Below are 13,371 nucleotides of genomic sequence, written 5' to 3'. Positions count from 1 at the left end.
GGGTTGGAAGGGACCTTTAAGGGTCATCTATTCCAAACCCCGTGCCATGGGCAGGAACATCTTTCACTAGATCATGTTGCTAAAAGCCCCATCCAACCTGACCTCCAATGATGGGGCATCCACAGCTGCTCTTGGCAACTGGTTCCAGTGTCTCACAACCCTCATCGTAAAAAATTTCTTCCTGTGTCCAACCTAAACCTATACTCTTTCAGTTTAAAGCTGTTGCCCCTTGTCCTGTCACTACAGTCTCTCCATCTTTCTTATAAGCCCCCTTTAGGTACTGAAAGGCCACAATAAGGTCTCCCTGGAGCCTTCTCTTTTCTAGGCTGAAGAACCTCAGCTCTCTCAGCCTCTCTCCATAGCAGAGGTGTTCAGCCCTCTGTGCACTTTCATGGCCTTCTCTGTATCTGCTCTAACAGATCCATGTTTTTCTTGTGCTGGGGACCCCCAGAACTGGATGTAGTATTCCAGGTGGGGTCTCATGAGAGCAGAGTAGAGGGGGAGAATCACCTCCCTTGACCTGCTGGCCACGATTTTTTTGATGCAGACCAGGATACAATTGGGTTTCATGGCTGAATGCACACATTGCCAGCTCGTACCTAATTTTCCTTCTACCAATATCCCCATGGCAAACCTCAGTGCTGAGGTCTTGTAAGTTCAGAACAAAGCTGTTGGCTATACAGTACTTAAGAATTGAGATGGTTTTTAATTTAAGAAGCTGCATTACAGGGAAGGATGTGTAAGCTGATTAGCTTGGGCTTGGGTTTCAGATGTACATTGATACCGTCATTGAAAGTACCATTTGTTTGAGTTGTTAGTATGCAATTCCTTGATACTTTTATCTAAGTATGGAGGGAGACAAGAAATTCCTTCTTTCCTGTCACTCCAAATGCCCAAACTTCAGAGTGCTGCAGTGATAATGATACATGACAGTAAATTTTAAATTATTAAAAAATATGTGTTTTAAGTACTTGTTGTAAGAGGTGCATTCTGAAAGACTAAAATCTGCTCTTGTTTGTGCAGGCTGCTTATCTTGTGCTAAGGAAGAATAGGATAGAAGGGAAGGATAGCAGAAATACCTGCCAAAAGAAGTTACTGAACCTGGGTTTACCAACGGATTTATCGGTCATTAATCTCAGTAGCTTTTGCCCTTGTATCCTTGATCCCTTCTGACCACTTTGCATTAGCATGAAAAATACAGTCAGAAGTTGAACCTCTGCCCATCTGTCTTGTTCTGCAATTCTCATTTCTCATTCATGTTCTAAAGGGTTCATTTATATTCACTATTTCACCTTTCACACAGTGAATTTCCTACAGGATCCACTCCTATGAGTTTTATGCCCTCTGCTGTCCACTAGAACTGCATTCTCCCAAGACATATATATATATATGTAAAATACTGCTCAATTCTGCTTTATCAATGATGTGTTGTCGTAGCACTGTGCATATCTGCTATTTCAGTAATTGACTAGTTTGACACATTTGTTACTTTAAAATGAAATGCTTGATACTAATTTAAATAAATTCTCATGTTTCTGATGCTTTAGATACCCCATGCATTTTCTCTAGCATGTATAATGTAGAATAATTTTTGTTTCATCTCTAAGTTATTTTTACAATATATTGCTCTACTAAGTATGTCTTACCTCCTATTTCAGATACTGTTTATGATCCCTTGAGAAAACAGTTTCTGGGTGAACAGCTGCATAAAACAGTTAGTGCTGCTTATCTGTCATTAAAGGTGTTTCTGTCTTCATTCCACATATATCATATTAGGAATGCCTAGCAATGTAAGATAATGTATCCTCTCTTGTGAGTACAAAGGTTTCATCTCTTCTGAGGTTTCTTCCACCAGTTGACTTTATTCTCACTTTTGTAATTTTTACAGGCTGAGCAGGGTGCAGTATGGACTTCAGGATCTTGCAGAGGACTCTCACCCTGGTTTCTCCTATGTAGCACTCAACTTCTTATTCGCCTCAATTTTATTTTTCTTTTTACATTCAGCTCTTGATACTCATTGTTACTCAACCCTAGTGTTCAAACATGTGATAGATCAGATATCACTTTTTTCAAGTTTGCTCATTCTAATGACCTGCTCTTGCTTTTTTTCTCTTTTCCCTTTCTTACGTTTTTTTCAGAAATTTTTAATAAGCTTTCACAGTTAGGAATACATATTTTATATTGTTTGAAATCGGACTTGTCTTATGCATAAAATATTAACGTTTGTCCTCAATGGTTATAAAAAATGATGCTGGCTAAAATGAGAATTGAAAATGATATCAACTATCCTCAAGACTGCAGAACAGTAGTTTCTGAGTCTTAAGAATAGAACAGTTAATAGAAGAATAAAGAATAGTTAATAGAATACATTGGACAGGCTTGTCCAATGTAACTTGGACAGGCTTTTAACATTTTCGTCATAATATTTTGTTTGTCTGTGTGTCACATTTTGTAGGTCTGCTCATACACTTCAGCCTTCTTCAGGGGATGAAATCTCCACTAATGTGTCTGTCCAGCTTTACAATGGAGAGACCCAGCAGCTTATCATTAAGTTAGAAAACATTGGAACAGAACCGCTGGAGAAACTAGAGGTCACAGCGAAAACAGTCAACACCAAGGGTGTGTATGCTGATTTATATTTAGAAATAATAACAATCACTTCTTCTCTGATAAAAGGGGACTAGTTGTGTTATACTTCTTTTAGGTCAGTTTAGAATAAGTAACATAATCCCTGTTACAGAACTGGAATCATTGTTTGGTTTTATTGTAGGAATAGAGACATGAAAGAGAATGTGAGAAAATGTAGGAAAAAAATGAACAAATTGTAGAACCATCCGTGTGTCAAAGGGTCACCTGCTTTTTGGAAATCTAGATTTCATTTTAATGTTACTTGGAAAAAAAAATCCTGAGGCCATTACTAGTAAAAAGCAAGAATCTTGGGTCTAAATTATTTTCTCCTTATGTCTAAATACACTGATTAGTTAATTAAATAAATTGCCATTAGCAGTAATGCAGTCCTACTTGAGGGAATGGAAATAAATAAGCCTACTTCTATCTCACTTAGTGAGCAATAAGAAAAAAAATGGATAAAAGACTTTAAAAAACAAGGCAATAAATAAAATAAGCTATTATGAGTTAAAGAAGAATTGAAGGCATGGAAGAAATACAGTACACCTCCTGCTTCCACTTATTTCTCTTAAAATAGTCTGTACATATTAGTATTAAGAATTAGTCTGACAGGTGAATCTTGTCTTTGTTTTGTGATGTGTTTATTGTTTTTGGTTTGTCCTCTGAGGCATCATTATGAAAAAGTTATTAACAGAAGAACTGCAGATGACAAGCGAGATGAACGGCATTATTGGAGGAAACACATACGTAAATAACTATGACTTTTGACATGGCTGTGTGCTGTGGGTACAATGTAAAGTGCTGAAAAATGCTATCCATGGCAAAAGAACTCATGGTCCACATCAAGCATGTAATAATTATGTTATTTCAAATGTGATTACATGTAGGTCTTGCAAAGGATGGACCTTTGCCTTTTTTAATGGACTCTCTTCCATTTTAGTTATTATCGTAAATTGATACAAATGCATAAGGATTGAGTCACGGTACAGTGCAACACATGACATGGGATTCTGGTGATAAACAGGGAACTAAAGATTTGCAATGTCAGCAGCTCGGTTTGGTCAGTGAATACTACTTGCATGGAAATAATGTGGATATGACATTAAATCATCTCTAATAGCAACACAGACTCTTAACTTGATATTATATATCAAGTTTAGAGCATATGCAGAAGCTCGTGAACTATTTGTAGTGCATTAAGAAGTTGTCTCCTGGATATTCTTTACTACTCCTCAGCTGGAATGTGCCTGTGATTTAAACTGCTCAAGGTCGCCTTGAAAGCTGTTAGGCATCTTCATCTGCCATGACCACAGCTTGCCTGTCATGGGAGCCCATGAGAAGTTGTTGTCCATTTCAGCCAAATACAAAGAGCTTTCAATCATTCTTCATTTCACCTGATTTGCTTTGGTTCTTTTAGTCTTGGCAGTTGCTCGTAAATCTTTTGCAGCTGCTGCATGCCTGCCTGTCTGACTTCCAACTCCTTACCTTCTGTTTCTGGGACCACAACTTTTAGCACAAAGATGAATGCTGTGAATAGCAAATATTCTCTTTTTTTTGTTGTTGAAATTACTGGATGGGATTAGCTGTTGCGGTGCAGTGACCTGACTTCCCTCCTTCGTCATGTTATCTATAGCCAGTTGCTTTTCTTGAGGAAGCCCACTTCTCTGGCATTGTTTTCAATGGTGTCTTGTTAATGAGAACCTCTGAAGATCAGTCTTGCAAACTTGCCTTCCCTTACTTGCTCTCTTCTATTTCTTTCAGGTGCAGCTCTTTAGCTTTTCCACTCTGGCCCTCAGATAAATGAGCAGAAATTGCAGCTCACCCTGTGCAGTTCATAAAGGACATCACAGGGTTTTCGAGTCCTTTAGTTAGCAGGCGTGCATTATGGAACAGATCCTGAGGCAAATCAGCAAAAGGGACTTGTCATGCTGCCACAATAAACATGTCTGTCATGTCTTTTAATGTCTGATTGTACCACTCTGTGTACCAGGCTGTGGTGTCTGTAGGTTGGACATCATATGTATACTGTCAAGGTTAACTCTGTGTCACCTCATATCATCCCTCACCAGGTCAGATGGTCTAATACTTTTTTTAGAATGATGACGTGCAAAGGGGGATGCATTTCCATCCTATCTCTCCAGTCAGCTCTTGTCAGAGACATCTTATGTCTCGGTTAGGGGGTGCACTCTAAAAGCTTTGATAACCCAGCTATTTGATCCACTCAGGGGCAAATGTAACACTAATGTTTTCAAACTTGAAGCACTGGGAAGAGTGTGCCAGGCTTTCTTACCAGCCTCACATATTATTAGGCTCTAGTAGTGAGCACCAGCTGCACACACTGAATGAACTTGGATAATGAAGCAAAACCTTAACTGATCTTTCTGAGAAGTGGTTGACCTCTAGAGTTTAAACATAGAGAAATAAATTCACCTGTCTAGCTGTATTCTTCCCGTGGTCTTTGAACACATCTGCTTACTGTCTCAGCTGTTTAGCTGTGCCAGACCACAGATGAAAAATCTGCTCTGAGGTCCAGGTAACCATTTTAAGAACTGTGAATATCCTGGAATAGACCTATTTACCTTTTTTTGCCAAACAAAACTGTAAAGTCTTTCAAATTGGACTCAGGTTATGTTCCATAGAGAGTTATGAATACAGGCATGCTTTTCTCCAGTTAGTCCAAATGTCCTTGTGAAGGTAGGACAACAAGGAATGTTGGTAATCCAGCCCCAGCCTAGCTGCCATGGTTTTACTATCCGGGTTTCTCAGCTCAGGTCTCTTCCTCTATGCTCACATTGGCTGACCAAGATCATGATTTTGTACGACTCTTACCAACTCTTTTTTCCGCTCATAGTATAAATGTCAAATGGTTCATGATTTTAGAGCATTTTTTTCCCCTCCTTTTAGGGATAGTTGCTAATTGCCTAGAGGGAGCTCTGCTACATAAATTTACATTGTAAAGACCATACCAAGTCCTGCAAGTTCATTTCTATCTACTAGGTCTGAATTAAAAGTATTCTGGATTGTCTCCTCAATTTGAAAGAGGCTGTTTGTCCCCAGTCTCAAAGGAAAAGTAATAATAATACCGGTACACTGTCTATGAGCTGATGAACTATTAGTGCTTTTGACCCTGTAATTCTAGTGTGCACACCCCACAGTTCCTCCTTTTAAAAAAAGGTGGTGGTTACTCTGCAGTGCTAAATACACAACTTTCATTTTTACTAGAGTTTTGTGCACTTGGAGAAATTAAGATCAATGAATGCCAATGCCTATGCATTTAGAACTGATAGCAATTTTGAGGTCCTATGTATTCTGCTAGGAATATATACTTCAGCTGGTGAGGCATCAAGAATCAAATGTGCAGATTACCATAGAAATCTGAAGAGCCTTGTTACCTTGAAGCCCATCAGATTTCTGTCTTCAGGTATCTGATTATACTTGCATTTAGTGTACCTTTGTGCATGTTGAATTCAGAGATGTGGAGTACTTGGGTCTCATCCTTATGTGCTAGTTGGAAACTGCTCTTGCATTTATATTTCCTTTCAACTGCTCAGCTTGAGAAGCAGCCGTTGTTTTGGTTATATTCTACCCAGACTTCACATTTCAGCTATAGTCTGTTACCTTTTTCTTTCTACTTTGTTTCTCTTTGTCCTTGTCTTTAAACTCTTTCTACCAGTTTTCCAAGAATTTTAATTAAATTCTAGTGTTGCTAGCATCTCACTGGACCTCCAGGCTGAACTGCATCTTTTTATCCCCCGTTTTGTTTTTTTGTTTGTTTGTTTGTTTTTTGTTGTTTTTTTTTTTTTGCATATCTGTGTTTGTCAGGAATCCACAACTGTGCTCAGGACACTATTCCACGTATATATAGCTTCTCTGATGCTTTAAGTTCAGTTTGCAGTTTCGAGGCTATCTGCAGATCATAATGCTATGGTTAACAGAGGATTCAGTCCCATCCTGTCCTATTCTCCCACAGAAAGACAAAGACATAAGAATTTAGCTCAGTAGTCACAGGACATTAGGGGATGCTGCTTAGGGACAGCATGCAGGTCTCACCACTGTTGTGGTCTTTTTGTTGTGTTTGCCCAGCATCCGTAGTTGCTGTACGTACATACTCCTTTTTAAGTAGCCCTTTGTGGACTTCCCCATGAATTCGCATATCCCGTTCTGAAGCTGCTGGTACTGCTTGCCTCTGCAGCCTCCTGTAGCAACAGATTCCAGAATTTCACTACCAGATGGGTAGAGAAGTGCTATATCTGTTTTAATCTGATAGTTTTATCAAGTGTTCCTAGTTCTTATGCCAGGGAATTTAGTGAGCAACAGTTCTGCATTTGCTTTATCTGCCATCTTTGTAATTTTTGTAATCTGCAGTCATCTTCCCCTGCTCAGCCATTCAAACTGAAGGGTCTCAGCTCACATGGCAGCTGCTCCACCCCTTCATCATTTCAGTTACCCTTCTCTGGACTGTCTGTAGCTTTAGTATGTCGTCCTTGCATACTACGAAGATCAAATCTGCAAACAACATTTAGGATGTAAGCACACCAAGGTTTTATATAGTGGCAAAATGCCCCCTCTTTGACTTGCTTTCAATATCCTTCCTAATGATGACCTGTTTTCTTGTTTTGGTTTGGGTTTTTTTTTTTTTTCCCCCCTTTTTTTCCTGTTGCTGCTCACTAAGCTGATGATTCCATGGTGATTTCATGAGTCAATGGTGACTCTACGGTTTCTTTGTTGAGTTGTAATTGCCACTTCCAAGTTCAACATACCAGGCAAAGCTTGTTTTTTTTTTTTCCTCCTAGTTGCATTATTTTACCTTTATGTATTTTGAAGTCAATTTTTTTGCCTACTCACTTAATTTCATGAGGTCCTTTTGGGTTTCTTGCCTTTGACATTACTACTTCCTGAAATTGAAATCTAGTCAAGATAAACTCTCTGGAAATGAATCTGATCAAGTGGTGGATGTAATTTGCAGAACAATTTAATGCTGATAGCTTTAAACATTTTTATTGAAAGAAATGTCTTTGTCTACACTGTTGTTCTATAAAGCATTTTATGAAGAGAAAAAAAGAAATTAAAAACTTGGTAGCCCATAAATCTACATGTTTGCAATCTATGCAATTGCGATATTAATGTTCAAATATAGCAAATAATAAATACACAGTGCTAATCTAACTTGAATTTGTTCCTATTTAAGTAATTCTTAAATTTATCATTTTATGGTTTTGTTTGTTCACTGGTTATCTTAAGAGCAAATAATTTTGAGAAAAATGGTAGTAGTCCTAATAGGTGTTGTGCTATACAATAGCATGAATTTATGATGGTGGGAAGGTACAAACAGATTATGGTTTCTAATAATTGTTTTAAGAGCCATGTGAAGTTAAATACCCAAACAGAGAGTTAAATTATTTCAGTAAAGAATGTTATAGATGTGCTTACATTAAAATAAGCCATAGAAAAAAGCAAGATTTACCTGGGAACTTAAGATTGAAAAGAATTGAGGACTTCAGGTTCTTGTGATCTCAAAAGACTTGCTTTTCCATCGAGTTTCCTGCAAAATGCCAGTGTAGATTTTTTTTTTTTTTTTTTTTTTTTTCAGACCTTAAAATCTATTACAGGTTAGGGCAACCCAAAGATAGATTGTGGGTAAGCTGTTATATGATACTTGTTAGATTTTAATGACTTAGCATCCAGTAAAAGGATAAAACAAGTTACTAAATTAAATTCTTGATTAACAGTCGCTTGTAACTTCAGTTGTTTGCTAAACACAAATTTTGGGCTCTGGAAACAACTGAATGCAGGCATGTCCCAAATAAGGCTCTTTTACACTGAACTGAAAAGTTTGAAGACCCATGCCATAGTATAAGTCACTGTAATAATGATGACTGAACAAGGTGAAGAAAACATTATTAAACTATAAACCAATGTCAGATAAATATAAACTAGATTTTTCTCTACAGCTTAACTTCTAGCTCAAGCATTTAGACCTTGTCTTGTAATTACAGGTGTCAGAGAGTATCTACAAGGGTTACTCTCACTTGGAAAGTCTTTTCACTCATAATTTCTTAAAATAAATCTCATATTTAGTGAAAATACATTTTGGAAACAATTTGTTCAATAAACTGAAGATACACTCAAGTGCTTGGGATATGTCATACTTTCTTTACATTGAGGAAAAACATCCCTGTAGCATATTATGTTTTTACTTATCGGGAAAAGGGTATAGAGATTGCTGTACTTGTTAAGCTACTTCTTTTCTTGAAAATAGAAGAAAATCAGAACAGTGATATGGTTACAGCTAAATCATTGGATGAGGTGGAGGTGACTTTAAGGAAACAATTATTAGGAGGATTTTTTATTTCTACCTCATCTTTATTCTTATAAAGAAGTCCATAATATTGATTTGATGCGAAAAGACTCAAGATAACAATTGATGGTCTGTGAGAAAAATATATCTGAGGCAAAGCAGTTATTGTTTAGGTAGAAGTTAATGAAAAAATATTAACTTTTTTTTTTCTTCCCTAGATGCATTTTTTTCTGTGCAAATCACCAAAGTTTGGACTGGAATTCTAACTACTTTTTTTGAAAGATCCTTAATTCTAGATTGTAGTTGTTGAGGCAGTCTTCCCACCCCATTTTCTCACATATTGATCTTAGATGATGGTTTTGGAAAGGCTCTGAAATGCCAATACACTAACTTGCTCTTAAATACAGTAGCCTGGTACAAAGTAGAGATGAACTGTGTGACTTTCAGTGGTCCCTGTGTTATGCAAAGCAGTGCTGAGATGGTATTTAAATGATCTTTTAGAAGGATTCTTCAGTGTACTTTGGAGATAGTATGCATTGTGACATTAAATTAATATATTTTTAGGATTCTCCCAGTCAAACCATCATGTTTATTTTATGTATTAATAGACTTTTCTGCAGTGTTTAGCATTGTATGGTCTTGCAAATATTAATGAATTTATGAATGTGGGGGTTTGACTCTGGCCAGAACCAAAGCCCCCAGCCAGTTGGTCGCTCACTGCCCCCATCTTCTCCCCCAGCAGGGTGGGGAAGAGAATCAGAAGGGCAAAAGTGCAAAAACTTCTAAGTAGAGATAAAGGCTATTTAATAGTCAAAGGAAGGAGGAAGTTAAAAACAAACCAAAATTACATTTTATGGCATGGAATATCCTTTTGGTCAGTCTGGCTCAGCTGTCCTGGTTGTATTGCCTTCTAGCTTCTTGCCCGCTGCTGGCCTACTTGCTGGCAGGGCGAACTGGGAAAAGAGAAACCCTTGATGCTCTGCAAGTACTGCACAGCAATAGCCAAAAAGCTGGTGTGTTGCCAACACTGTTTTAGTCACAAGTCCAAACCACAGCACTGTATAGGTGTCTATAAAGAAAATTAACTCCATCCTGTAAAATGGATTAGAAGTGTAACACTGGGAGATCAATTCCACCGCCCGGATCATTCATGAAGTGTGTAAAAGAAATCAGACATTAGCAGATATTTCTTGTGTTTATTTAGTAACTGAAATAAGATTAATTCAGGAAGTAGTCATTGTTATTGTACCATTCTAGTATGTAACAACCTTTTCTGTCATTCTAAAAAAAAAATTTGCTCTTGCATAAAGTTCATAGAATATCACTTTTTAGATGGCTTCTGCTGAAGGTACTTAAATGTCCATGACTTTTGGTTTTGGCATACTTCAGAGCTTGAAATAACAGATAACTAACTCACTGTTCTTCCTGAAGTGGACTTAACCCTCTGCTCTTCTTCGTTTCAAGATGGTTCTTTCGATGTTACTGGAGTAATAAGGAGACTGAATAACTGGATAAAGTGTCTCAATGTATTGATGAACAGTAAATATTGTTTTTTTTTCTCGTATGCCTTCTGGCACTTTAGGCTTAGGGCAGAGGAGCTAATAATAACAGACGCCGTATCTCATATGGACCAATGATAAATAATTTTTCAAATACCTTTTAACATGAACTAATCCTGTCTGACAGCATCCTTAATATTTGGGTCTTGTGTACTTTATGCTTCTCAGTTTTCAGAAAGGACTTTTGTTTTATAAAAAAATGAAAGCTAGTAGTCTTCCTAGCCTTCTCCGTTGTGTTTCAGAATTGCTCCTGATTTATTTTGGTGTAATATTTTGATGAAATGTTTTGTGCATTCATATGCCATTTCCCAAGTTGGAGTCTGTATGATTCCAAACTATATGAACTTCTAGGTCCCCTTCAAGCTGTGTTCTCAAGTATTCAAATGTATATTTAATGCTGTCTGTTGTGCCGTATTTTTCTTCTGGTAGTGTTCTTAACTTAGTATCATATTTTGAGCTTTGTGATCTACATGCTTCCAGGCCAATGTCAGTAACCTCTCTAATGTCTTTCTAGCATTACATTAATTTTTAATGCTTAATTCTGAATATTTTAGAATATTAACAGAAAATGACAGATCAGTTAATACTCTGTGCAACAGTTATAAACTTAAACTTCCTTAACACAGTGGTTATGCTTATGAATTTTTTCCTTATTTTAATATAGAGAAGCTGTATGGGGACTTCTTGAGTTGGAAGCTAGAAGATACCCTCTCCCAGTTTCCTTTAAAACCTGGAAAGATTGCAACATTTACTGTAAACATTAAAGTGAAGCTGGACTTCTCATGCCAAGAAAATCTTCTGCAAGATCTCAGTGATGGTGAGTTTTTAATTTCTCCTTGTTTAGGAGGGTTGTATGTGCTTCTGAGAAACACCCAGTTGTTACGCCATTTGTTTTAAAATACGGTGTGTGATGTGGCTGTGTATTTTCGTATTTGTGTCTTTTAATGTAAAGACAATTGTTCAGTGAGCTGTATGGATTGGAGACTGAATTTTTGTGATGACTGTGGGCATGATAGTCTGACCAAACTTCCCTGTCATGAGATCTTGTCTTGCTATCTTTTTAAATCCTTCCTGACACAGAGTTTTTTTGATGTGTGTCTTTGTATCCTTATCTTATGAAGATAAAGAAAAATAGTTTGCAAACATCAGTGAGTTTAAAGAGAAATAACGTTAAGTTGATCATTTAGTTACGCAGATTGTAGGATTCTTAATCGTGGCTGACTGTGGTTTTGCCAGAAGTGACACACTGCAATGTTAGGGCATAATCTCCCTAATATTTGTACTGTAGAGAAAGTTTCATGTGCTTAAACTCATGGTTTCTTTTGAATAAAAAACCCACAATGTTTGCTTGTATTAGAATTATCTGGAATTACAAGTACCAGATACTTGTAATAAGGATTTCCTTTTTATAATAAACACACAGTCTCACTGGAGTAATTGCTATACTCTGTATTTTTTCAATTGCCTGTTATATTTACACTGATTGAATTAACTTGACAAAACAAGATATTCCCGTATTAAAAAAAAAAAAAAAATCATTATTATTTGGACTGTTTCCCATGATCCAGTTGCAGGTATGCTTTATCAGTATAATTAATCTTTAAAAAAATAATATTTTCAGTATAGAAAAAATGCAACAGGATTGTATGTACAGCTTATTCAAGTTGAATAGAACTGAGTTCTGTGAGTTATCTTGCAAATGCATTTAGACGGAAATTGTAGTAATTGTTAGTAAAGATTAAAAGGCTTCTTTGTTTTTTAAACCTCCCTGGTGCAAAATACGTATATTATAAAAGTATTTTAGGATTTAACTGCATAAAACCCATAGTGTTGCTACACTAATATTTACTTTAGAACTTTTTGAAAAAGCTGATAGTGGAGGAAGACCACACCCTGATATTACCGTGAAAACACAGCTGCCAAGGAATTGAGGCTTTGAGAAATGCCCTTGATAGGAACTGTAATTCTGTACAGCACAAATTTGTGCTACAAATTCATGGAATGGGGGGGTGGGGGAGCAGATCCGATGCTACCTGTAGAATTATTTTACTGTTTCAGGAGCAGATGATACTGCATTACTTACAGATCCCTGAACTCTTGGTCCTTGTGTACCCTGTAGATGACCTGTCTTTTCCATGGAAATTCCAATGGCTTATTGCTTGCTTATTTTATAAAAGCTTTTATTAGATCATAATTCAATTATTCAATCTATTGTATTATATGGAAAGACTATAGGCCAGTTGAGTCAAAATTTAAATTGAACTTTGGAAACTTAGCTTTTATTTGTTGACAGGTTAGCATTAATAGGAAAGAAATCAGTGGCATGGAAATGAGAAGGAACTTGATCAATGTAATCAATATAAATTGAAAAATAATTATGAAAGTCAGTATTTTAAAAGCTTGAAGCCTGAGCCTGATGGACTCAGAGTCTACCAGACAAGACTCTTAACAAGCAGCAGCAATGAACTATGTAAACATTGTCTTGTGAGACAGATATGTAAGCACACAGTAATCTTTTAATGGAATTTATCTTTGCGAATGGAATGCAAGGTCACTATGAGATAAAGAGGCAAAGGATGCCTCAAGACTGCACAGTTGTCCCTGAAACCCATCCAAGGATTATGATGCGCATGTGGAGATGGGTGGTTACTTATGTTAATGAGTTCCCAGAAAAGTCATGAATATGCTAATTATTTTACGAATATGTATGCATAAATTGCATATAAATTGTGTAACTGACTTGATGCCGCACGCATATTAGGAGGAGCGATCCCCCGTGCACCCAGCTCTGCAATAAATAATACCTACTGTCATCCTGACTATTGAGTCCTGATTTCAGCTTTTCACGGCATCAAGCTAGACGTTACTGTCTTTAGTGCCGGTTCT

At 37.0% G+C, this 13,371-nt stretch overlaps 1 protein-coding gene across 4 annotated transcripts in view; it reads left to right on the top strand.

The window, feature by feature from the left end:
* The window catches only part of TRAPPC9 (trafficking protein particle complex subunit 9), a 522,448-nt gene that overhangs the window by 79,257 nt on the left and 429,820 nt on the right, over positions 1 to 13,371 (top strand). For all 4 annotated transcript variants that reach the window (XM_069780118.1, XM_069780115.1, XM_069780116.1 and 1 more), the window contains 2 exons: positions 2,456 to 2,619; positions 11,150 to 11,302. In XM_069780118.1, coding sequence (XP_069636219.1) covers positions 2,456 to 2,619; positions 11,150 to 11,302 — 317 coding nt within the window. The remainder of the gene's footprint in view (positions 1 to 2,455; positions 2,620 to 11,149; positions 11,303 to 13,371) is intronic.

This window comes from Haliaeetus albicilla, chromosome 3, assembly GCF_947461875.1.
Source record: "Haliaeetus albicilla chromosome 3, bHalAlb1.1, whole genome shotgun sequence".
NCBI classification, from domain to species: Eukaryota; Metazoa; Chordata; class Aves; order Accipitriformes; family Accipitridae; genus Haliaeetus; species Haliaeetus albicilla.
This window is presented reverse-complemented; position numbering and strand designations above follow the sequence as displayed.